Source organism: Dermacentor albipictus, chromosome 3 (genome assembly GCF_038994185.2).
Source record: "Dermacentor albipictus isolate Rhodes 1998 colony chromosome 3, USDA_Dalb.pri_finalv2, whole genome shotgun sequence".
NCBI lineage: Eukaryota > Metazoa > Arthropoda > Arachnida > Ixodida > Ixodidae > Dermacentor > Dermacentor albipictus.
In genome coordinates this window covers 91027203-91053868 of record NC_091823.1, presented here as the reverse complement: position 1 = coordinate 91053868, position 26666 = coordinate 91027203, and the positions used below count along the sequence as shown (strand labels likewise).

Sequence of the window (26666 nt, the reverse complement as noted above, 5' to 3'; positions counted from 1 at the left end):
TATTCTTGCCAAAAGGTCTCAAAAACGCTATACTGCCGCGCAATTTTTTTTTAAAATACCTAAATAAATTGATGCTCGCCGGCAGCTCTGAATAGCCAGTGTCACAGTGATCGGCGGGCTGCCATATTCTCTTCTCTTCGGAGTGGGGCAGTCTCCGGCTATTCAGAAAAAAAATCAGTTTTGTTCGGCATTCTAATTCGCCTTTAACGCGTACACGTCACTTTGACACAGTGAGCTTTCGTAGTTTTGTGACGTGGCGTCACAGACAGGCGAAGGGGGCGTAGCCCGAAAACGTTTGGCGAATAGCAATAGGCCAAATGACGCCTTTTTCTGTAATGACGAAAAAGACGTCGCATCAGAAAATATTAAATTTCTTTCGTTCGGTCTCATCATGCATAATCAGTGTTCACATATTATGTAACATGGGGATTTCTCACGGTTTTCGTGACGTCGCGTGACAGACAGGCGCAGAGGAAGTGGCTCGAAAATTCTTTTTGACCAATCGTGGAGCGCTGATTGCAGAATTGGAATAGAAAAGGTCGGAATAGCTTTACGTTATAGCGCCCATACACACGCTCATAACCCAACAAATAAATGCATTTCTAGTTGATGTAATGTCTAGATACCCTATAGCTCGAAATGTGGAGCGAAAGGCTAGCAATGAACGATCACTGTAGTAGCAGACAGGGCAACGGCTTGTGCTAGGTTATGGTGCAGTGGTGGTTAAACTGCACGAGCGATGGTGACCGCAGCTGCCCCTTAGGAGATTCAGTCCGCTGGCACAGTGTAGACGCAGCGACCGGGCAGCAGCATTGAGACTGCATAGTGGTGCTGGGCTCGTAACATGCCAAGCAGCAGGACTGCACACTTCGGCGCGTCTAAACTGCTTGCGTCCAGACCTGGCGCCATTCCACGTCCCGACCGGTTAAGCTTCGACGGTAGTTATCACCCCGCGTTGTCGGGGTGGTAACTGCCGTCGTATCTGCCGCTGCACCGTCATCGCGCACAACATTCGCTCACTTCACACCTAATCATCTTAACCCCTGGCGTCTCAGACAAAAAAAATTAAGAATAACTGCTGCATTTCGGGGGTGCGTAAATTTGACAGCAGTATAATAGGTTAGTATCAATAGAAAATTCATCCAGGCACTGCAACCCATATTTACATTTCACGTGATTTATTTAATATCAAGAGCTCCTTGAACCTCTACCCCCTCCCCTCCCTCGTTGTTTATATTACCGAAGCAAAATGAAAGAAAACAATTGAGGAAAAAAGAAGTTTGACCTCATTCAAAATGTTTACGTGGGGCGAGGATTGAACTGTATAAATGACAACCGTCATTTGACCGTCAAAGGCTACGGCCAAATAAATTGCTGCGAAATATAAATGCCAAGAGAAAGAGACAGAAAGGAAAGATGGGAAAGGCAACAAGGCCAGCTAGCTGAGTGTCTGGTTAGCAACCCCACGCTGCGTACTTTTCGAGTGCTCAGTAAAATTGGCAAAAATCAAATGTGGAGAACTGGTAAGCAAAACTTCGATTTATCTCAGCGCAGATTTTGAATTCCGTTTCTCGAAAGAGGTGACAAGCACAGGACTTCTATAATATGGATAGGCATCGCACACTGGCACATGACCGGTTTTACGATAAAAAGTGGTTAGTTAACATTAGTTCAACCACAAAGTGACTATCGCGCCGATCATGAAGTCCGCCGCAGCTGAGTAATGTCTTGGTCAAACTATTCTTCAAAAGAAGACGGTCAAAAGAAGACGCTGGACATAAATTATAGCATGGAAGAAAGCACAACCTACCCTCTACTCCCCACTTCCCTATACCTATGGCTGGATTCCCAAGTCTTCTTAATTAAAAAAAAGTAAGTCGTCGCCAGTGGCAGACCGCCTTCGCTAGCTTTATGTCCAGCAACCGGAATGGCTGGAGCTCGCTAATACGAACGCCTTTAGTGTATGAGCTTCTTTTGAATGCTGTAACTGGTATTTTAATAATAACGACATCGACGACGAATTGCTATAGCGAACTTAAAAGCGCGCACATTGCTCATTTTTTTGCAAAGGCATGTTAGAATAGGGTCGAAAATTGTGGTCCCGTCAGCCTGCCCCGCTTTAACCAAGCTAGAAACACATAAGTGAGGTCCGCGGCTTTGTCTTCAGCGTGTATAATTGGCACACATCGTGCGTCAGCTGATTGATGCCCGTTTCCTCGTTTCCTGTTCTGTCGCCCAAAATCGCTTGCTGTTAACTTCTGTTTTGTTGGCGTTTTAGGCCATTGTATTGGGCAAGAATGAATGAAGTGCGCTCTGCAGCAGCCTCATTTATTATTCAAAGTCAATGGGCATTGTTGAGTGGAAAGAACCACAATGAAGAAATAAAAGGCGCACTTGAGCTAATTTTGTGGGGAGAGACAACGACTAGAAGGAAATTACATGGGTAGAGGATTGCACATCGCGAGGACAATGGAACCGTACTGGTGTATCTTTTATGAGACTACAAGGCCATTCGTATAATTACTGCTTTAACAATTATGCAGGTCGTCGTTGCTCGTGCATTTGTACGAAACAGCAGACAGCGAGAAAAAAAAACATTTTTTTTTGCAAATTAAGGCGCGAAGTGTTTGTACAATTACCTACTCATAGCGATAGCAGTGGCAGAAAAGCCGCATTGTACTACACAGCGCATGTAAGATCGTGCAACCGCATTTGTAAAATCATTAAGATGTCTCTACTGAACATAGGTTGTTTGCAGTAATTCATTCAGTTTGCAGTAATTCAGTAATTCAGTTTTTGAATGAATTTGCCAACAGCATTAAAATGCGTGCGAAATGGAGTTTTATATTCCGCCTATCGCAGTACCGCCGTTATACATTCCGTATTTTAAGCACGACAGGAAGTAATGCGAGGATCTGCTTTGGCAATAATCATTCTTAATGGCAGAAAAAATACATGTAATATCCCCAACTACGATACTTCCAACTAACCCCAAAGGCGCAGGGTTCCTAACAGGGAATATCTCTGTCAGGACGATAAGGAATATTTGAAAGGAATTGTGAAGAAATCTTACGTCAAGATTCCTGATCACCACTGTCTTATCCACACATAATAAAGGGAAAAGTACCTGGTAACACGCATTAACTAATAAAAAGGTGTCTTAAGCAATACGAATAACCATAACTTTTTCCATAGAAGCCACCCTGCTCTTATGACACATGCACTAAAGATAAGTTTGGTCATGCAAATTTTGTTGCACTTATCTCTCAACATAGTCAAGTATCTAAGCATCTGTGCGCCTTTGAGCATTAAACTATGTAGTAAAAAAAAAAAAGTCATAAAGGCAGCTTTTTTTTTTTCGTGGAAGCAGTAACAATATCAATATGTCCCTTTACAAGACTGGCCAAAAACAAACCTAATATAGTTGATTAATTCTGTTAAGTCATTGGCACACAACTGAATGCTAGAACTCCTAGGCAGAACATGATAAATGAATGAAAAGTATAGAAAACCTCATAGTGGATTATAACAAAGAACCATCAAGCGTCAGTAACAACAACATCAAGAACAACAACAAAAAATAAATATCAGCAGCAATGACAATCACAGCATCTGGACGGGAAATGCGATGAGTGCGGCTGCATAAAACAAATGAGTCGCCGTTTTTTAACCATACCATGGGCGGCAATGCGCAAGTTTGCGATGCACTGCGGTTCCCTTCGTGTCTTTCAATACACAAATAGCAGCCCGTGGCTATGCTGGGCACTTCTGAAGGCCTTGAATTTGTTACCTATGCCCTCAGAATTTTCAGGGCAGTGATTGTTTCATTTATTTTCATCCGTAGATGACGAGCACACACAGCCAAGACTCTCTCGCAATTCTGAGATAACATGGTGTTACTAAGAGGTGGTTGTTGTGGGAGTATGTTGTCATTGCTACTTGATTGCAGCACTGTCACTCAGCTTCCGTTTCAATTCAATGTTGTTTTAGATATAGTGAATGCGTTAGAGATTACGAGGGTCCCAATATCAAAGACTGCTATGGTACCTATACGGTTGATAATACCCATGTAGTAACGTGTGAAAGATGAGCAAGCTAGGTGGATAAGCTAACGTTGTGCTTGCTGCCTTAAACCGAACACGATAGTATAATAAGGGCTAAAGCTATGTATGGCAAACTGCTGCCGCACCTAAAGTTACGATACTATGTGCAGCTGTTTCGAAAACAAAAGCATTACACCAAAACTTCGCAGGTCGCACTACGCCAACAAAGTCTCTCAAACGCATTTATGTCGGCAACGCTGAAAGGTGCTGGAAATTTTAAAAAATCCAATGGTAAAAAAAAACATTCAGAGATAGTTAAACCCTTTTCGAGCTCGAAACGAAACTAGCCATCTCTCATAATGTTCAATAATTATTACGTGCTTTGTGAAAGCCTGTCCTTAATGACATCAGGAACCTGCTTTCTTTCTTTCTTCATTCGCGGTTTAGACCCGCACGCGAGAATTGTATACGCCTTAAGCATACACTACCCAGTACGCTCCAAATTTATAATGAATCGGTGGTTTGGATTCTCAAAGGAAAAAACGCTGAGTAGAAAATTCAGGTAACAACTTCCTTGCAACAACATTCGCGGACGTTGCCTGTGTTGGCGGTATAGTAACTTCCGTGCCTTAGGGACCAAAGCGCTCACGGTCATAGCTACGTGCCTCTAATAAGGCAGTTCTTATCTTTGCTCTCGGAAGGCAACCCTTGCGCACGGAGCTCATTACGCTTATTGCCGGTAGTGCTGAACGCTTCCTAACATCGTTTGCCGAGGTTCTCAGCGAAAGCGCTTGTTTTTTTTTCTTTTTTCTTTAGGAAAGCCGCTTTTAATAAAGCGCGGCCCCCACGCGCCACTTTAAATTCAATTGCCTCGCGCTTGTGAAATGCCGGGGTTAACAGTTCACTTGAAAGCATAGCATGAATAAGGCCATGGAATGATATATTCAAACCTAATTACTATTGCGTGATGTCTCAGTTCTTGCCTAAGTCCTGGGAAATAAGTTATTCAGACATCCGTTGTAGTATGTTACATGTTTCCAAAGTTTAACAAAGGTAAAGAAGAAGCGAAAAAAGTGCTAGCCGAAGCTCGAACACGATCCAACCAATATTTACGGCTTTAGCACGTTTCTCGCGTATTGCGTATCTGAAAGAATTTAAGATAGCATCTTGCCTAGAAGTGTTTGCTTAGTGTTTCGCACGCGACATCAAATTCAGTCAACGCAACAAACTATCAGGAACTCTTACCAAACTTATCTGATAGTGCATTTCCAAATCTCTGTTTAGACTTGCGCAAGAAAGAAAGGTTGTGCAACAGCGGAGGCCAAAATGACTCAAAAACTAAACTACCATGTTAAGAACTCGCATCTAAGTTGTTTTGCTGCTTAGCAAACACGATGTCAGGAATCGCTCAGTGTTTTCTCATAACAATATCCCTTTTTGCAGGTAAAGCGTATATATACTGCGTAATTAGCGTTTGCATACATTGAATTGTGACATGTCATCTTTGTTTATGCAAAATTGCAGAAAAATGCAAATACTGCAAAAGAACTAATATGAATTGCCACCGTTATGATGGTGAGCGAATACGCAAAATGGGTACGGTAGCATAGAACAATTACACTGACCGAGATGGTGCCTAGAACCCACAATAAAAACCAGTCGCTGTAGGCACCTGCCTTTTAGTATTTGAATTGACAGCATGTTACAGGGTTCATGCATTCGGAGCAGTGTAGCTTCCTCAAAGCTTTCGCAGCTTGAGCGTATTGAAGCATACTCATTACGCCTTTCCCCTTTCCGAAACCCCCGGTGTAGGGTAGCCAACCGGACGTTATTCTGGTTAACCTCCCAGCCTTCTACTTCTCTCTTTCCTCCCTTCCTTCCATTACGCCTAAGAATAAGCAGAACTACTTTTCAGAAATTGTTTCTTTTTTCGCAGCGAAACCACTAATTATGCCAAGTATTCTTTTAAGGAATGCTTTCAGCACATAGTGGGCAATTCGTAAATTAAGGAAGGTTTTTGAAAGCCCGATCCCCCTAGAAATGTTGAGCGTACACATCTATGCGCGAATAAATATCCCTTTGTCAAGTGATAGAACGTCTTAACTTTCGCACACTTAAAGAAATGCAGTAAGAAAGAATTGGAGCAAATAGCAGAAAAACAACGGCACAGGCATTAGTGTTTGTACATTTCACCATTTCTCGGTCTTATTATCGCTCGGCCTGCAGCGTTAGCAAGAGCTTCGCTTGTAGTGTGCTCCATGCACAAAAAAAAAGTTGTTGCTGTACCACGACGAGAAGCAGAATAGCGACTGTTTCTTCGAGTGAAAGGAGAAACACTTTCATCAAACTGGTGCACCATCCAAAGTGCAGAGCCTTTCCTGCCAGATGCGCATGGAGGGCTATCTCTTTTCATATAAACTTGAGGGTGCTCTTCTCGTTTCTCGCGCTTTTTTCGTTTTTAATTACGCTAACGTGGAAGATATCATCGCGAACTGCCCGCGCTGTTTGACTTCCGGCTCAAGTCTACCTTACGCAGGGGTAGGGGACATGGCTCGCCAAACTGCTGGCGAGTGTTGTGACGGACTAGATCATCAGCCCAACTATGCGCACCCCCGCGGCTTGAACGCAAAAACTCGCGCCAGCCCAAGAGAGAGAGAGAGAGAGAGAGAGAGAGAGAGAGAGAAACGTCGAGCATGCGCACTACATTCTACTTCCGCACCAAGGAGCTGTCGTTGTGAAAGCGCACCTGCCACCACGTCAGCTTCAGCATTTGGCGACGTGGCTTTCAAAAAAAAAAAACAAACAAAGACAGCAAAGCCGACCCAGCGGCTAGAGGGGAAAGCGAAGACATTTTTCAGCACCAGGCTGCCGCGCCATCCCAGAACAACTTTACCCGTTATCTTCTCCCTATAACTTAGCTTGTCGCAAGCAGCGGCTCCATTCTACGTCTTCCCTACCCTCGCTTCGGTGTGGCATTTTCCCGACTCGCCCTGGTGCAAGCGCTTTGGAGCCCTTAGCGCCCAACGGCACTTGGCTCCGGCTAGCGGACTATAAATTTGAGCTCTCAAGTGTGAACAACTAATCGTGGCTGTTTCGTGCGCGGGCTTTCTTCTCGCTTAGCGCAAGGAAGCGGAGCGTGTTGTTTCGTGGTCTGGCGGCGCTGCATAATGCTGTTGCCGAGCGCTGGACCGGAAAAATGGTCAGAGCGCGAGTTCCTTTCACCGCGCAAGAAAGTTGCGCACATATTGTGAGAAGTGCAGTGGGTGCACTTGCCTCAGTTTCGTGTGTTTTCAAGCGTCCAGTCTAAACGCGCAATAGCAGTTCCGCAGTGAGGGAGTAAGGTCAGAAGCCTTGGATATTCGAATCAACCATGGATTTCAGTTGATAGGTTCTTTTTTGAACTTTCTGCGTTCGATGCGAACTTCGTGCAATTATATGAATTAAACGTAGGGAATTCGCAACGGTAAAAAAAGTATATCGTCAAATTTAATTAAGCAACCAGGGCTGGTGCGGAAGTTGTGAAAAATTAGCAATGGGCGACAATACGAAGGTACCGCACAGCTTTTTTGTAGACATGCCTTCGTAGTATCGTAACAGGTTAGTGCATGCAGGAGAAACAGTCGGACCTGCCGGTAGGTGTTGTCACAGGAGAGTTTTGTGGCTTCAGAAAGTTTAGAAGCCGTGGTGGAGTGCTCGGGTAGGACAGCTCTTTATCTCTCACGCCTCCCTCTCTCAGCCCCTTTGGCCGCTCCTGTAGAGTGCTCCGGCACCGCTACAGATGTACTGGTTAACGGCTCTGTGCCATGCGGAAGTACGCAATGGAACAACAAATGCATTCTAAATGTCCGAATTTCTTCTGCATGCGCTTCGCTCTGTTCTCTCGTCTGTCATTATTGTGTTCTCGGTCCATGTTCTTTGGTATAGGGGGTTTATTACCATTGTTTCCTTCATCTCTTTCGGTATGTCCACTTTGACACCGTGCTGTGTGTGGTAACCTATGTCTAGTCTCTCTAGGATGCGTCTGCCTGATCTAGTATTAGAGAGGCGTTCATATTGTGCCATACATTGCGCTTCAATGAACTCGTCTATCGTGTTGTGGAGGTCTAATTGTAGCAACTTGTCCGTGCTGGTACTGACCGGTAGCCCTATGGCTAGCTTGTATATTTTCCGAATGAGGCGTTCTGGTTTGATCTTTTCCGCGACCTGCCATTTCAAGTACGGCGCTACGTATACTATTCTACTGATTACGAAGGCCTGTATTAAACTGATCGTGTTTTTCTCTCTCATACCGCTATGTTTGTTTGCTATCCTTCTGATTAGCTTCATGATTTGCACTACAGTTCCCTCCAGTCTTCTGAGCGTTTCTCAGTTGTTGCCCTTGGCTTCGATGAGGAGCCCCAATACCCTGATCCCGTCGACCTTGGGTATGAATTTCCCATCGGCCGTCTTGAACTGTATCTCGTCTATATGAGTGAGATCTTCTCTGTAGTTGCCTGGTTTGCGACCTCTGCGAGTGGGTCTGTACAGTAACAGCTCCGATTTCTCTGCCGAGCAGGTTAGCCCTGTCCCCTCTAGATATCGTTAGATTGTTCCGACCGCTGCTTGAAGCGTTAGTTCTATTTGCCTGTCACTTCCGTTTCTCATCCATAGGGTGATATCGTCAGCGTATAAGGTATGATTGAGTCCCTCGATTTCTTGTAGCTTGGCTGGCAGCCCGATTAGCGCCAGATTGAATAGCATCGGTGATAAGACCGAGCCCTGTGGCGTACTTGCGCTGCGTATCTCGATCTCCTCCAAAACTAGGTCCGCTATCGTTATCTTTGCCTTTCTGCGCGTTAGGAAATTGCGTACATAATCGTGCATCCGTTTTCCCAGTCCTAGTTCTTCTACTCTATCTAGTATCGTTGCATGTGTTACGTCAGCGAAGGCCTTTTTTAGGTCCAATCTGAGAATTGCCTTTGTCAATCTTCCCGAATCTTCTGTGATCTTATATTTTAGTTGCAACAGAGCGTCCTGTGCTGAGAGATTTCTCCTGAATCCTATCATCGTGGGTGGAAGCGCGTCCCAGTCCTCGAGATAGATGGTTATTCTCGCTAGGACCACGTGCTCCATGAGTTTCCCCACGCAAGAAGTGCGAGATATGGGTCTCAAGTTCTCAATCTGCAGTCGCTTGCCCGGTTTAGGTATTAACACGATTTGTGCCGTCTTCCATTGGTGCGGAATCTGCCCTGCCTCCCAGCATTGGTTAATATATTCTGTTGACTTAGTTATAGACTCATCGTCCAGGTTCCTTAGCATTTATTCGTTACCCCGTCTAGTCCGGGTGCCGACTTGGTATTGAGTTTCTATAAGGCTGCCCTGACCTCTGACTCGCCGATTTGGCTGTCTAATTCGTCATTTACCTGCCCTGTGCAGTGAGGGTGTATGACGGGCATCGCTTGCGAGATGTATTTTTTCTCGATTTTTCTTGAGGAAGTGCTGCTCTGCCCCTGGGTACGCTTGTATTAGCCGATTTATATTTTGCCTATGTGCCGACTTCATCCCGTCCGGGTCTAACAAATATCGAAGGATATTCCACATTTTTGCCATTCCTGTCTTACTGTCCATGTCGTTGCATTTTTCTTCCCACTGTTGTCTCTATGGCTGCTGGGCGTACTCTTCTATGTCCCTGTTCAATTCGGCTATCTTTCTACGAAGCGTCCGGTTGTGTTTTAGAGCGCAGCTCTTTGGCGTCCGTTCCTGGGTTTCGCGTCGGCGTTGTCGTCGGCCTCGTAACCAGCTCCGCCCCCCTTTCATCCCCCCAGCGCTAGCAGCGACCGACTGATACCGCTGGATGCCGCTGACGCCGCTAGAGATTCAAGATAACGTGACTGCATAGAACACCGTCGCCGCCATGCAGAAAGAGGACGAAAGGGTCCCCCCCCCCCCTGTTCTTGTGTGGCGGATAGGGGTTGAGTCACTATCGGCGTCAGCGGCATCAGTCAGTCGCTGCTATCTCTTCCCTCCTCCCTTTATCGTGTTGTCCGCTTGCTGCGCGCGCTTCTGCCCCCATCGTTTGCCGCTGGGTGTACACGCCGCCCCCCTCCCCCCTCTTCCTGCGAGTCTCGGGTTGTGGGAGAATGCGGGAGAACATCCCGTTCCTCTCGCTCGTAACGCGTCCCACGGCTGTGACAACCTCGCGAGGCACTTGTATAGATCTCGTCTTTGAGAATCAAGCATTGGTGTACCAAGTCGAACATATATCAGCCTATTTCTCCGACCACAAAGCTTCCTTCATGACTGTCAAGAACTGTTAGTGGAGTCTTTGTTAAAGGAATACGTGTGAAAAATAAAAAAAAAATTCTGTGATAGCGCATACATGTGTTGCTCGATTTCTTTGCCTCAATCTATCGAAAAGGTAAAACAGCTTATTTGCTGCGCTCAAATTTCGCATTAGGAAGTAACGTAATCGTCGGTAATTTTTTGTTTTTTCCATCTCCGCTGCAACCCTGCCTTAGTTTCCCACATCTGTAGAAGCTTATTGTCAACTTTATCTAAAGGCGCCTCCACCGGAACCGTTTTCGTAGCTGCCGCCACATCTCGCTTTAGGTTTTCGGTCCATTCAGTACCTTGTGTCGTGTTGTCGGCCTCCTCCCTTATTTTCCTGAATTTGTCCTAGTCGAGAATCCGAAGTTGTCTACCATTTTTCTTGTGCGGTCCTGCCCTTACTATTATTTCAAGTATATTGTGATCGTTCCCAAAGTCGTGTTGCGTATTTGCCCACTGCGTGTCCCATATGTTCATGGTGAACGTTAAATCTGGCGTAGTATCTGCGCAAACGCTGATACTTAATCTCGTTGGAACCGATGGGTCGGTCCCGAGGGTCAAGCCTTCCTGTTGCGTGTCTAGTCAGAGGTTCCTGCCTTTTTGAGTTTCGATTTTTATCCCCATGCCGCGTGTTGGGCGTTAAAATCGCCACCGATCACTACCGCTCGGTTGTCCGCTATGGCTAGGGTTGTTTTTTTTAAAGAGTGTTCGAAATTTGTGATGTCTGCATTTCGGACAAAAAAAAAAAAATCGAGATTCACAGATGAGCGCCGGCGCAGCTAGAACCATTTCAACTCACCTTCTGGCAAAATTAAAAGTAAAGGTAAGTTTTCTCTTGATTTTTGTCAACCAATTTGCGCTTCAAGGGTAGGTGGCAACAGCCCAGTTTGTTGTCGAGTAACGATCGGCAACTGCGGAAGCACCAGCGTCAGTTGCTGTCCTAACTGCCCGGCGGAGCACAGCGCCCGGTAGTTTGAAAAATAGCCTTGCCTTCGCGTTGGAAATAGAAACACCGGGCAATAATTTATCCGGAAAGGAGCGGAGAGGGCGTGCGAAGCACAGCGCACGTTCGCTCGTTTCACGCTGCTACGCAGTGTAGTAGGAACATAATTTATGCTCCCGTGCTGAGGGTTGGGTGCGAACAGATTAAGCAGTGTAGAAAAAGGAAATGCACAAGAAAATAAATTATAGAATGTTTCTTCAGAAGGCTTATCGGGCATAAACATTAAAATATCCATTTGAATTTCTCTACTTTGGAAGTTTATCTTTAAATTGTTTTGTTATCTTTAAATTGTTTTATCTTTAAATTGGCAAGCGTTACAGCATTAAAGGATTAAATAACTCTTCTGCACCGCGCTTTCGCGCTGTTTAGAAGAGTTATTCAAACTGTTAGAAGCTGTGTTTTCTTCCTGAAGCGGTCAATGTTCCCGGTTTTAATTATCTAGCCAAAGAAACTAGATGCATTTCGATGCTTGTACATTGGACTATGGCGGTCGAAAGTTTCTTTTTCCTTTAAAACTAACCATGCGTATGACGTACAGAACATTAACGTTTTCTACGTATGTTTGGCCTTAGAAAATTGGCGCTAAATATTGACATCTGTGTTTTAAAGAGATTTGCAGCTTGTACCAAAATAGTTAGCCTCAATTTTAATTGTAAAGTGTTAATACAGAGAACATATCTTGCATTAACGCCGTAATACTAATGCAATTTTTTTTTGTTATGTGAAATTCGCGCATTCTACAAATCATCTAAAGGTACCGGGTAATATGTACCGGATAATTTGCGGTTTTTCAGGTCTGAAAAGTGCCCGTGCGCATTATGCTTGAAGACGTCTGTCATTACGCACAACTATACTGCATGCTCAGTGTGTGACGTATACAGAAACACATATGAAGTTTCTGATAAGATTTATCGACTGATTTGTTCGCTGAGTACTGCGTGCTTGGATGGCGCTTTCGCGCAGGCAAAGACATCTTATTTTTATATTTCCTGCAGTACATTTTATCCAGTTTCCATGAATCACAGCTTAATTTGATTTAATTTACAATATAGGAATAATATTGTTACTTCAAATGCGGTAACACAGAAATCGGTGTATTTAAATTTGCAGCCAGCATTCACCTGCAGTGCTTGAATAAGATGATTTATAGTAAAAGTGTAGTGCGACTACATAAAAAAAGCATCCTAGCGCTGTGAGCCGCGATAATTGCAAGCAATTTGAATGCACGAGGTTTCACAGCAGTCCACACTAACGTTGGAGCAGAATATCCGGTTTAATTTTTGCCGGACGAATCATCTGGGCGCGAGCTAGTGAGCGCTCAAGCAAGCGTAATGTTATATGCCCGTGGGTCCCCCGGCACATGTGGGTCTTCAATGCAGACAATAGCGTCGGTGCATGTTCAGAGCTAGGGAGCTCCAAACCGTTTTCGTGAAGTGGAAGCGGGATTGTGTTTCGGAAAACGGAGCATGCTGATACTGCTGGCCAGGCTTTTAAGTGCATAACGAGCCAGATACGTTCGTATGCAGTGCCTGCCTTTGAGTGCGAGCAGGAGACACCGGAACGAGACGTAGAGATTCACTTTAAATAATGAAAGCCGAGGAGGTAATCCTTATATTAGAGTGCCGCTTTAGACACGAATCGAAGGGCGAGGACAAACCGTAATGGTGTAAATTTTCATGTACCTTCAAACGTGAAATAGCCAGAAATGACTAGAAGGCATTGTCGTGTTTAGAGAAGCGCCTGCATTAGTATCAGCGGCCTTATTAAGCGTCTAAAAGGCACAGTGTGGACTACGCCAGATTTATAAACCAGCTACAGAGCTGTTGCAAGTCTTACTTTCACGAAATTACTCGTAACAAATGTTCGAACATGTTGCGTGTTTTTGTTGTTGTTTTCGTTTCAAGATACGTTGATGGTACTTTAAGTATAAGCTACCACGGAATTTAAAGACAAGTTCTCGTTGTGTACAGTCATAATATTTCACATAATTCAAACAATCATTTAATGTCATGATGCGGGCGATGGAACTCAATTTAATACGCATTGCAACACTTCAGTTCTTGTTTCTTTAGGGAAAAAAAATTTGTGCCAGTTGGTCAGAGCCACGGAAGTGCCAGGACAGTAACGATACGGAGAAGTACGTGCTAAGCTCATTCGCACTTGCATGTGAAAGTTTACGTGGCTGCCTCTACTGCTGGATTTTCCTCAATAGAGGCCGTACACAATGCTGTATCCGTAAAACACAGCTGAACGCAGACATAAACATGCTGCTAATGCGAGCCGACATGTTCGCAGCTCGAAACAGGTGGAATCAGGTGACACCGCTGATGGCATTACAGAGAGTACGCCTTCTGGATTGCAGCACAAATGGTTTCATGTCAATAAAAATCGATAAATAAGTATTTGTGAACCAACAGTATCGTTTGTCACAATATCAGCCTTCATCTTATCGCGTGCTAACTGCCTGTTCGCACGCTGCGCAGGTCACAACCGCCAAGCACTTCAGCTGTTCAACGGATGCGCATATATCCATGGCGTGTTGCCCGTTGCTCACCTAGTGCACACATGTCTTGACTGGCTTCGTTATTGAGCACAGTCCTTCTAGCATGGAAGATGCACTCACCAGCCCTAACGTGGACGTCGCCGCTGACGACGGAGCCGACGGAGTTGCGTGCACCACAGCGGTAGACCGCGGCGTGGATATCCTGCCGGAAATCCTCGGCCCGGAAAGGCGAGAACACGAGCGCTCCGTCGTGCGCTCGCACGTGACGCAGGCCGGGGATGTCTGGTGCGGGACCCTCGGAGCCGACGCGCCACCACCAGACCTCGGGATGAGGCACGCCCTGGGCCTCGCACGGCACCACTGCTTGGGACGAGTTGAGGAACTCCACCCGCTCCGGCGGCGCACGAGTGAAGACGGGACCACGTCGCTCCTCTCGGGCCGCCCTCACTGCGCGCAAGGGGTCAGGGAACGAGGAGATGAACGAGGTAAGTTTATGCTATCAGTATATTTTCTTCATTTGTACGCATGTTTATGTTGCACCGCATTGCGACTCCATGTACGCGTTCGCAATTCAGTACGCGTTATATAAGTCGGAACTTTATTACAGCGTTTACTATCGTGCACGAAGATTTAAAACTATGCAGGTGCTACGCAGCTGGACAGAACCGAGGTAATGTTGTTTGCCGTTGCTTGGAGACGCTCGGAGTATGTTTCCAATCCGCCTAATTACATAATTAGCATTAATTAATTATTCAACTCCCTAAATATTTTAATTAGATAAGAATGTCAATGAGAAAATGGTCGATCAACATGTGAAACTCCCCATACAGATTTCTGTTGCTGAATACGTGCGACATAAGAGTGTTTTTACGAGCGTGAAGGTGGCCCGCAAATGCACGCAAAGGTCCTCGAGCGGCCAGTCACGCGTCAATAATGTGTGGTGAAACTTGCCCTCGCCCTTTCTTCATGTATCTTCCAGTGTGCCTAGGACTATATGTGGACCTCGTTCGCTCCGTTATCTAAGTCCTTTCTAGATTTTTCATTGCTGTCACGGCTCTTACAATATTAAAGTGGCGCTCTCTTTGCTTACCTTCCCGGGTTTCACGGGGTTGCTGCCGCTCACTGCAGTTTACTGCTCGGTCGGCCAGTATCATGATTAATATATTTAGGGATATATCTAGAAAGGCTATATGTAACCGAGTGAGAGTACCACCAAATGGGCTTATATAAATTCTACATGCTCACCGATAAGGTAATGCCAGCAAGCGCGTTTCTGTTCTGGCGTAATAAAAAGATATGTTGCTGGCTGAAGCCTGAAGACTCAATGTCGGCTCATGTAAGCATTTTTATTCTTATTGGAGGAGTGCATTTTAGCGCGACAGCGTTAAAGGTCCCGTGTCCCAGAAAATCCAGCGCTAGCGTCCCGCGTCGATCATCGTTCCGGCAAATATCTTGCTGAACCACGCATACCCTTACCCCGCAGGCACTCCATGTAGCGCAAAGATGTTACTGAATTAATCAAATTTCTCAACTTAAAATACATCAAGAAAATCTTAAAGTACGACTTGCACACAACCTACAGACATGATAGCGTCGGATTGTAATTTCAATTTACGAGAAAAGGTAATTCTGCTACGCGGAAACTTAAACACAAACCCATCTTCCAGCGTTCCTAAAGTTCATATAGCAACCATGGCCAAGATTTGCACGTGCCGGCGCGTGTAAATTTTAAATGTCATAAAGAGGCGCACCCGGTTCCTTCCAACACCTTTAGATGGCGCACGCCTCCGCCGCATCGCAGCCCACGCAAGAGGCCGCGTTTCTACCCGAAACTCGCCTTGGTGCACAGCGTTCGCCGCCTGCGTTTCCCGGTAAATATTACGGTTACATAAGCTGCAGTTGCAGTTGAGAAGCAGTCTGGGATTTTCGAATGCTATAGTGTTCCACTCATAAAGGCGAAGCTTAAGCGTCCTCCCAATTTTAACTCAATGAATTCTCTTATTTCTTTTCTTTTCCTTGATTCAGCCATTCGTTACGTGCCGCTGTGTGTGTCGGAATTCTTGTCCAGTCCTTCAGAATGGACATGTGTCACTGTGACACAAGAGGTGAAGTCTGTATATATATATTCTCATGTCGGCCCTCTGGCTCTTTCACTGCCCCACCCTACTCCCAACCTGTAAGGTAGCAAACTGGAAAAATCTAGTTAACTTCCCTGTCTTTCTATTCTTCTCTCTCTCTAAAATGAAGCCAGATGTAGGCCGTACTTCTCTGTGTATATACCTGTCATTGCCATTCTTCCCTCAACAACAAAGAGAGCAGAGAGAGTGAGAAAACAAAGAGAGAAAAGGCAGGGAGATCAACAGACAAGCGTCCGATTTGCTACCATGCACTGAGAATAAGGAAAAGGCCAACAGAAAGATCAAAAGAAGGAGAAAGTTAAAGATGTTACTGCACGTTCAATCTTCCTATAAAAACATCGATAGGCTCTAGGTACCCTTATGCATTCCAGCTGTAGGCCTACACCAAGTCCTGCAGCACTGAAAATGCAGAAACTTGATTAGCCCTTGCGTTCAGGGATAGCTGGGGGAAAGTAAACATGTCCACAATAGAGATTAGTCGAAGGTGATTGGAGATTTTAGGGCAGCGAAATAGGGAGCCTACATACAATGGATGCGTACGAAAACGAAGGTCCCAACAAAGGTTCAGAATGTTTTATGCTGGGAATTCTCGGTGGTTAAGACATAAGGCAAAATAACAAAAAAACTTGGTGGCGCAACCCACCGCCTCGTTTCAAAGCGGGTGCGCATAAAATCCATCCATCCTTGATGACCTTGTGCGGAAACACATTGCTATATGTTGACGGGATATGCTTTGAAATGAGCGAGAGTGCTTGGACGGGTCGATATATCTTACTATTCGTTGCAGTATTCGATCATTCAGGCAAGGTGACGTATAACCAGATAGGACGATTTCATTGGACATATTTTCACATATTCATTGAAACGAACACGATGGTCAAAGAAGTCATTTGAGACATCGCAAATGTTGTGTTCTATTCCTTAGATTGCTATGCCTTCACTAAATACGTTTTTCAACGCATCTGAGTATTTTCATCGCGTGCAACTAGGCCAGCATTGATCGTTTTTTTTCATTGTTAAACTCCACACAACCGTTTGTCAACAAACAATGAACAATTCTGAAATAGCGAATGATAATTATTCACTTTTCGAGAGCCGCCTTCAGAAAAACAAAGTAGGAGCTGTTGTTTTTTTTTAACTAACAAGAAACCTGTTCTTCGTTGAGATGACACACCGGAAGTTTTCGTTAACACCTGTAAATTTGACTGTCTAAGACGTCCCAGTATTGATTCACAATTCATTAAAAATTTTCCTGTATCAAACATAGCATAGTGCGAGCAAACATTACATATGCCATGTCTGTGGCTAATGCATAGAGTACTTAAGTGTGTCCTCGTCTTAACTATAAACATAGAAACTAGGTATGGGAAAGCTTATATAGTTACAAGCAATTTCTGAGTTTGTACGCATGATTGTATACTCCTCACTTTATAACTACGGCGATGTCGGTGCTTTCTTTTTTTACCTAATTACTTACGCGAACCGCTGAAACGAGCCTGTACTGGCGCCTTGTGCACCCGCCGTTTAGCAGGCTATCTTTATTTGAATGTACCGTTATTGTTACCGTGATTACACCACGTGCTGATTGCTCCGTCGCAACGTTAAATAATGAATGAGAAGCACCGCACGCCGCAGTAGAGCTACGAACCGGAGCTCGTAATTCGACACGCTTCGTCGGTCGTACAACTGCGAAGCGACCGTGCCCACAAGCGCGCACACTGAGAACTTTGCTCACGGTCCGGTGCACTCTATACAGGCTCTAATATTCATTGCTGTAGGCCTCGGTACGTCACCGCTCGCGGAGATAGAGATATAGGCGGGAAACAAGCGCTAGGCCAAGCAGCTTGTATATGAGCGTGCCGCCATGCATTACGTAGTAACGTCATGGATGGATGCGTCGAAAGAAAACAAACGGATCTCCTCGATAACAAGAAGTAAGCTCGAACGAATGTTGGCTCTGTTCGGGATAGAACACTGGCGTTTTTTGACGTGTAATGTACCTTTCTAGACGTGGCGCAAATTACGCTAATTTGTAAGAGGGTAAACAAACAAATCAACAAGAAAACACGTTTCAGTTGGCTAACAAATATCGCTGCTGAAAGGGCCGTAAGTGCAGGAAAAAAAAACGTATTGCTAAGACTCGTGATTAGAAATGTTAAAAGGGCCTTAGAGAGGGATCTTAAAAGCTTCCAAGAGAGACGGGACCAGTATGCCCTGTCACATTCTGGCTAATCATTGGCAAATCGTTGAATTGATTATGCTTTCAAATTCGTAAAGCGCTACTCGCGTCAATCCATTGATCATCTCCAAGTTGAAATAATGGCTTTCATTATTCTTCCTATATACGAGTCGTTGGAAATCCGTGCTTTTTTTTACAAATTGCCCAAATTGCCAGTCCACAAATTACGTAGTGAAAGTAAGGCTCCTTAATAACCTGACCTTTCCAGGCAGATCTCTATCCGTGCCTGGTCGCTGCTTTCACTAGAATGCGACGTGTGAAGCAGCCGCTTTAAATAAGTCTTTATGCATTCCAGTACCACGTCTCTTTTAATCAGTAATAGCTAAATTATATGGTCGTATAACAATGCCGTGCTTTAGTCGGCTCGTAACAAAGGACCCGGCAGGAGAACTTAATTATTAGCATTTGCACAGAAAAGAGAGAGAGAGAGACAAAGAGGAGGAAAGACAGGGATTGAACCGACGCCTTCACTTTATCCGTCGAGCAACCAACACAAATTCCAAGTGGTTTCTTTTGGTAATCTTACACAGAAAGGAGATTACCAAAAGAAACCACTTGGAATTTGTGTTGGTTGCTCGACGAATAAAGTGAAGGCATCGGTCCAATTTCGTATAGAGAACAGTGCAAAACAAAAAATGAAAAGAAAAAAAAAGGCGGAAAGGGATGTCGCTGCTGTCACCGGTGATTCTTACTTCTTAATGACAACGAGCTGCGACAGAGTTGGAGACCAGTAAGATGCGATCGAAACGCGAAAACCTTTAGAACGGTAAGATCAATAAGGGCGGACACATTAAAAAGGACCGGAAAGCCTCCTTCAATATTTCGGCGGAATCTTTGCGACGTCGCCGCCATTCTGAAGAGTCTCATTGCAGCTCTTTGGTTCATGAGTTTCCGAATTACTAATGAAAGCCTGATTCAGAATGCACTTCTTCTTGCAGCTGATGTGCAAAAAAAGATCTTATAACAGCCCAACACAAAGGGGAACTGAATACGAAATCGGAGCACGCGCGCTTCCCGGTGTTTTCGTGGCACGTGGATGCTCCTGTGCTGGAAGGCAAACGAGGATTTCTCTCCAAGGAGTTATCTGAAGGAACTCGAGAAGATGCATTCCTGCCGCACTGTGATCACCCGTACAGGTTCAAATTCCGATGCTGGGCCAGCCATGTAATAAATGCCGCCGGTAAAGCCGGCACCAGTGCATAATGCAGGCGGATCGTAATACATGTTGCTGTAGGTGTATTGCGCTTAGCGACGTGCCCGCAGTGTTGGCTCAGTGGATACGACAGCCTGCTGCTGATAAAGAGGTCGGGGGTTCGATTTTGGGACATGGTGACCGCGTTCCGGTATGAGCCAAAAGAAAAAAAAGACCACTTGTTTACCTAGATTTGTGTGCATGTTAACAAAGCGGCTTGTGCGGATTAGTGCGGAATAATTTAGACCTGGTGGTGAAATTAGAAAGCTTTAAAAAGGGACCCCAAACGTTTGGGGCCCTAAAGCAATAGCGTCGAAGCCACTGCGCATGCGCAAGACGCAAAGTGCGTTTGGGTTTTGCGTCGGGCACCCTATTTCACTGATTTAGCGAGGGGCCCTTAATGTGCCCCAAAAGATTTGCGTAAGCAAACATGGCGGCACTCATCGAAGCGACAACTGTAACCTAGCACCAAATTGGGCTTGATTCGTGGTTGCGCGTGAAGTTCGCAAGCTAGGGGAAGTGACTGCGGTTATCGCTTTCTCTAAAAAAGCGTGTGTAAGGAAGATTGATTTATTATACGCCACTGATTCCGAATTCGATTGTGGATTTCATGGCTGGTAGGCCTGACACGGCTTAGCTTGGTTGTTGAAGGCACGTAAAGTTGGTTACTCAAAACTAAGCGCAAATAATTCTTTGCCGCTAATAGAATAACCTCAACTGTAAGTAAACGATAAAACGAGAAAGTCAAAAGACTATTTGTATAATAAAATTGCATATTTTATTTAATTATATTTAATAGCTTTTTTTTAACGCCGTAGTGGCACTGTCAGCGCAAGACGCTATCCGCAATCGCAAAGCCCTATTCTAAAACTTTTCACTCCTGCGTGCTCCAACGCTAACACCCGCAAAGTTCTTTGGGACCCCAAAGTATTTGGGCTCCTATTCTAAAACTCTCTATTAAGCTGGAGCCCACCATCACGGCGTCCGCCAGGAGTCATATAACCTACTTTTACGTTTCCGGGTGTGAAACTACACTACTGAGTTTTATTTAGCCGCTTTGCTGTACTTTGCGTAAGTTGTCTTGGTAACTAATTTATTAGCTTTACGCCGAACGAAGCCTGGGATATAACAGCTTTGTTCAAGTGAAAATTTGCGCGGACATCTGCAAATGCGTTCGGAAACGTTAGTTTCGGTTAGGTAGATAAGACGTGTTAATACATGTACGTGACAAGACGTGTTAACATGTGTTTGAACAAATAAAGTTATGAATTTCGCGTTAACTGGATCGATAGGAAGGGTAATAACTGGACAAATAAACCTACATCCGGGTTCACTTTAGCAACAAAAGTGGTTATAGCTTTGTAACCAGTAAATATAGTGGCGTTATGGCGAGTATGTTATAAAATGTGACGCAGGCAACGTATCTTGAGCTTTGGTTCATATACTGTAGAAGTATAGTCATATGTTCAACATCGTAGATATAGAACACATGATAAACTAGTTAACACACTTCATTCTGACGCAAGACAACACAAATTGATGCGTAGGTGTCAGAAATGGGTATTATTTATTAACTGTAATATAGCAATGTAATTGCGCAGCGACAGACTTCACATCTGACTCTAGCTAACCTTATAGAGAATATCCGTGAGGATTTATCAGCCGTTAAATGTACTTATATAACCCGACGTTACTCTTTCTTCCATCGTTCTTTGGCACCCGAGAAAACCCTTCGGTCTTGTCGTGAAAACGTGAGATTGCCAGGAAGGCCAGCTTTTCCGTTTACTTCGCGGCCATCTCAGCTAGCGCTGTTACTCCACGTCTCGTCCTTAGCACGCCCCCAGTGTGAGGGCGCTCTCCTGTGCCGACGAGAGGCAATAATCTTGCGGGCCGCAGCCCACTTTGACCCCGTCTTTGTGGCTGCTGGGCATCGTTACTTCTCGTACACTCTCGACGTGCGTGCCCCGAACGCGAATGCCTTTCACTGCGACAGGTCGCACTCCATCCTCATCGGCGGCTTCTTTGTTTCTATATGGTTTAGAACATGCCGCTTCGTTTGCCGTTACCTTATTTACGTGTGTGCCTTTCCCGTCAGGACGCGGATGAGAGGGACTGAAGCACCGACCAATCGAAGTCCTTTCGGCAAACACATAACTTTATGTTCGTTTCCCTGCCGTTTTTATGGATCTTTATAGACCTGTGATCTCTTGGGATATACTACCACTATGTACAGAGAGCCTAAAAATTTGTTGCGGTCCCTCAACGCATTGTTTTACCGTAATAAGTGTAGCAACTAAAATGTTAGGGTGTTTGCAAGCGCCTAGAGCACGCTGTTCTCTCTGCCTAGGATTATTTCTTCTTTGTTTTGAGCCCCTTTATGCGCGTACAACCCGTCTACTATGCGTTGTAAGGTTCCAATCGTACTTGTTTACGCACGGTGTAGTTGGCGTCCTCCCTGTCTCGGCGAGCGGCCATTGTTCGTGTACAATAAAATTGACTCCACGAAAGAAGATTTCGTGACCAATCGGGCACTAAATAAGTGTAATTTCACCACAAGATTATTTGCAAATATCATTTTTATGTATTTACGTCTCTTGCACTTACTTGCAGCATTTCTTTAATTTAACGTGTCCCCACATATCAAACCACGTGCATCCACGTAACTCGAGCGAAACTGTCTGAGTTAGACCGAGCCTCTCTTTGTGACATATTCTGCGCTTTCCTTTTCCGGGAGCCTTTCTCATTGAAAACCTGGCGAACGCGCACAGCTTGGTAACGATTTCGCTAACGAGTTGATGAAACCTGCGCTCGCTGTCTGCAATTCACTAGAACGCTGCGGCAACAGACAAAAAAGAAAATTAATGTGCTTCAAGTATGGCCATAGAACTGAGAACAGCTGATTGAAACGTAAACTATAATAAAAGGTTTCTGAAGTGAAAACGAGTGGAACTACACCAATGTAATGAAGGTACATATACGGCTGCGTAATTGCTCTGTCTTTGTAAGGAAACATAATGAATGCGAAGCATTCTTTGCCTTATACCAAGCACGTTGCGGTAGATAGGTTGATGTCTGCCCTTGGTTTAGACCTCTTCAATAAATGTAAGCAAATGCGTGGCCGACGATGATATCGGACCTTGGAATTCGCGTACAGCCACCCCGTGCTCTATCCATTAGGCCACAGCGTCAAAATCAACTATCTGAGTCGTTTCGCGCGTGCATGAAGTGCCAGTTTCTCGCACCGTGAGCGGCACTGGCTAACACTCCCAGGCCTAATCTTGTGCGCTAACACTCATGAAAGTGGCCAGAGAGATGGTGCCGAGGTAGCCTGATGGTTAGAGCACCGCAAGAGTAATGCGGAGAATGCTACTTCGGTCCCCACCTGTGGCAACGCATCTTCTAGCCCGCTTTCGCCTGATTATTTTGACGTTTGTCTTCCCCTACGACTTGCATAGATTAATTTCTGTCATTTTGCACGATTGTGACTAAAATAACGCGACTTGTCCGTATCGGTTTGCAATCAGCTTTAGTCGAACAAGGCAAATCCCGTGTCGAAACGTTCGCACCATTGAAGTGCCTTGTACGACCCCTCTTTGTCACTTCATGCCTCCATCTTAACGTGGAGCCCTGTTTTTTTTGCACTATCGGTCCATGTTTTATTGCCAAAGAGTTCAGACAGTTGGAACACTTAACAAGTTGAGAGAGAAGTGGATCGCTCACGTAAAGTCGATAAGTGAGAGTGAAAGAGATGCGCAAAGAAGGAAAGGCAACGAGGTTAACTAGACTTTGTACAGTATGCTACCCTACACATAGGGAGAGGGATGGAGAATGAAAGAAGGCATGCACTGAAGCAAGCGAATACCGACCGGTTACGTTCGCTAGAATGATGTTGGTGGCATAGCGAGCTGACAAACAGACGTCATTATTCGTTATAGATTCTTGCGTTAAAGAGGAATGCAGTAGTGCGCCACATTGGTCTAGTTGGTGTTGTGTGGCTTCCGAACGGCGAGACAGGCAAGCAAGGTGATGACAGATAAGAAGAGAACAACACGAGCGTTTGTGTTGTCTTCTTCCTATATATATGTATAATCGCCTCCCGGGGCTATCTCGCCCTTAAAGAAACATCTTGAATAAAAATTAAAGGTCATTTTAATCGCATGGCGGAAAGCGTTGCGACGACGGCAAAATAGTTTCTGGCACCTACGAGTCTTTAGCACTCGTGCGTTCGCAAATAACTTATACGTTGACTCTATATTGCACGCCACTGCCGGCATGTATACGCGTTGACAATCCTTCTAAGAAACATAATAGAGGTAGAAAGAATACTAAAAAGAAATGCTAAAAGTGGAAAACGTGTAAGGAACTCAAAGCCGAGAATGAAGTTATCGTGGAAGAAAGCCAATTTGTACACGAAATGGACCAACCAAGCTGATGCATTCACTCGCGAGAGAAATAGCTTAATTTCTGTCGAACACAAGAACAGAGATTTTAACTTGACACTGTGTGCGCAGCACGTTACCCGTGCAAGGTAAACCTAAAGCGTCAACAGACAAACGCGGATAATCTCTAACATGTTATACAATATAAACAGAGCTAAACAAACACATAAAAGATCACTAGATGAGTGGAAAGCCATCATGTCAGGCGTAATAGGGCAGTATGTACGGCGCAACAGTAAAACGACGCAAAATCATAAAAGGAAACAAAGAATTTTTCACACCTTCAAGTCATTTTTTTTAATGGACAACATCGATCAATGCAAGCGTTCTTCTACGCAACGAATGTCAATTTCATTCAATTTCCGTTTCCTTTTTTAAAGGTGTCTCCGCCCTCAGGTTTTTGTTTGTTTTCACTATCACCCTTTTTCCTGTCCATTTTCCTATTTTTTATTCAATATTGTTTGTACACCTAGCCGCGCATGTGGAAATTCTAACAGGCTGTAGAATTTCATGTGTGCTCGTGCACCACAGAATGCAAAAAATAAAAATGCAGATCCAGCGCACATGTTGGAATCTATGGAAAGTGGGTAATGAAATGCTGCAAATTAGCCAATTTCATTCCTGCGTCTTTGTCGTGATCCTCATCACCATCGTCGTCAGTATGTGGACACGCTTCTTGGCCAATGCCCTGTTCTGGGTATGTGTCACGTATTGATATCATAATCGTCTTCGTCACTTGGTGATCATCTGAAAGCTCGTATAGGATTGCGTTTTTTTTCGTTTATTCTTATTGATTCTAAACGTATCGGCCACTTCTTGGGCAGACCCCTGTTGTGGGCATGTGCAATCGTGCCTCGTGTTTATTGGCGTATGTGCCCTTGTGTTAAAATTATCATCATCATAATCAATATGCGGACACACTTGTTGACCAGTCCCCCATTGTGGGTATTTGCTATATAGCATGCCAATAATAATCATCAACATGGGGCGATCATCCCAAAGAGCTACCTGGAATTCTCACGCGAGAAGTGTACGTGTGGTTGTGGCCTATGTGACTGGTGGGTCACAGGAATATTTAAGAGGTAGGAAATGAGTTGTGCATGGTCTGATATCTAAATCAGTTTTAAAGTAGGCTTTAAAGAATGTTCCAGAAGAACACTGTATCCGTAAAGTCTACAAAACAGTGATCGCTCGTTTCAGCATGTGGACACAACCGGCCTTTTGTCGACCACGGCACGAAACAACCCCTTTTCTCCTGCCAGGTTTTGACAGGAAGGAATGCCGAACGTATATGAAAGAAAAAAAAACTGTGATCTCTAGAGGAATGATCATCCAGTTGTATCCAGGTAATAACATTGGAAATAAAGCGAACCGTAAGGGGAACAAGAAGTAATGTGTCAATGATATGGCATGTTAATGTTACATGGCCTACATAGCCTTTGGCGCAGCAGAATGTGTGACAGGCATGCTGAACGACCGTGAAGTACTCGATCGTTTTTTTCCGAAATCTGTTGCTTGCATTCGTAGTGTGTACATCGCTCAAGAAACACCGCCGCACTGGATGTATTTTTCATGCGATTGTACGTGCTTGCCTCACTTTTGAATGTTCTTTTTCAGTCACCTTAAATTTCCGTATTGCTTTGCTTTTCTGAAAATGCTGTTCCCATGTAATGAAGAGAGAAAAGGTGGTTGCGGCCTAATGGGTACAGCATCGGGCTTCTGCGCTGTAGGGCCGTGGTTCAAATCCCGCTTTTGGGGGCGCCTAATTTTTTCTGTATTGAATGCGAATATGCCTGACAAGAATCCTTCTAGCGACTGACCAAACCATGTGAAAACATGTGATGGCAGGCAAAGAAAGATTTGTTTTAAATGAAAATTGCAACAGCGCCACCAATGGGCCACTCGTCTCGCTGTAGCAACAACGGACATGATTTGCCACGATCCGTTAACATTACCCAGCATCTTGCCTCCAATGCCCGGCCCTTCAATACAGTGGTGGGGTTTGGATTTATTGCTCAAATACCTGTCAGAAATTCGTCTAATAGGAAGGCTTTAAGTATTGAACATTTCATATACAAAAGCCTAAATTTACTCGCCATGTAACCTGTAAATACTGGTATCAGCCACACTTGCACACTTGCACATTTCATATTTAATTTAATTTTATTTTCTTCCCACTCTCCTCTGGAATTATTTATTCCATTTTCCATCCCAATACAGAGTACCATGCCAGCGCTTGTATACGCTTTGGAAAAAAATCTGTTTTTCTAACAAAGAGTCTCTCTCTCTCCCTCTGTAGCCACAAAGCCATTGCTCAAATTCCGAAGCCTCTTCTACGCCTGCAACTTGAAACGGTTACATGATCTTGAAATATAAAGAATCAGCGTGTTTGTAAATAGCGAGCAGTTTATATGGGTAAGCAGATAATTAAAGGGGAAATGATTGTAAACTGGAAGGGTGTCGATGAAAAAGATAAACTGTAACGTGAACAAGCGCTCTTGCTTCCAGACTGCTTTAATAATAAACCTATTCAATCGCTATATTTCTTTCTCACGCGGTGCTCTGACAACGTAACTCATGGCGCCAGCGGAAGGCCAGAATCCATTCATTTGATTAATAGCCTTAAGCGAACAGATTAATAGCCTTAACAGAACGTCCCAAGGGTGTTGCATGTCACCCGATAACATCGTTGTCATCAGCGTGGCATACCGAGATCACAACATGATAAAAAAGCACTATATTTCGCACTTAACCGTCACACGATTCCGTTAATTTCATCAATACCGATACCAATACCGTTAAT

The 26666-nt window shown here is 44.6% G+C and overlaps 1 protein-coding gene across 1 annotated transcript in view; it reads right to left on the bottom strand.

Annotated features, from left to right (window-relative positions):
* LOC135902947 (cell adhesion molecule Dscam1-like) overlaps positions 1-26666 on the bottom strand; it is a 158100-nt gene that overhangs the window by 72971 nt on the left and 58463 nt on the right. Inside the window, exon 2 of the mRNA XM_065433287.2 lies at positions 13976-14302. Within this exon, the coding sequence (XP_065289359.2) occupies positions 13976-14302 (327 nt within the window). The remainder of the gene's footprint in view (positions 1-13975; positions 14303-26666) is intronic.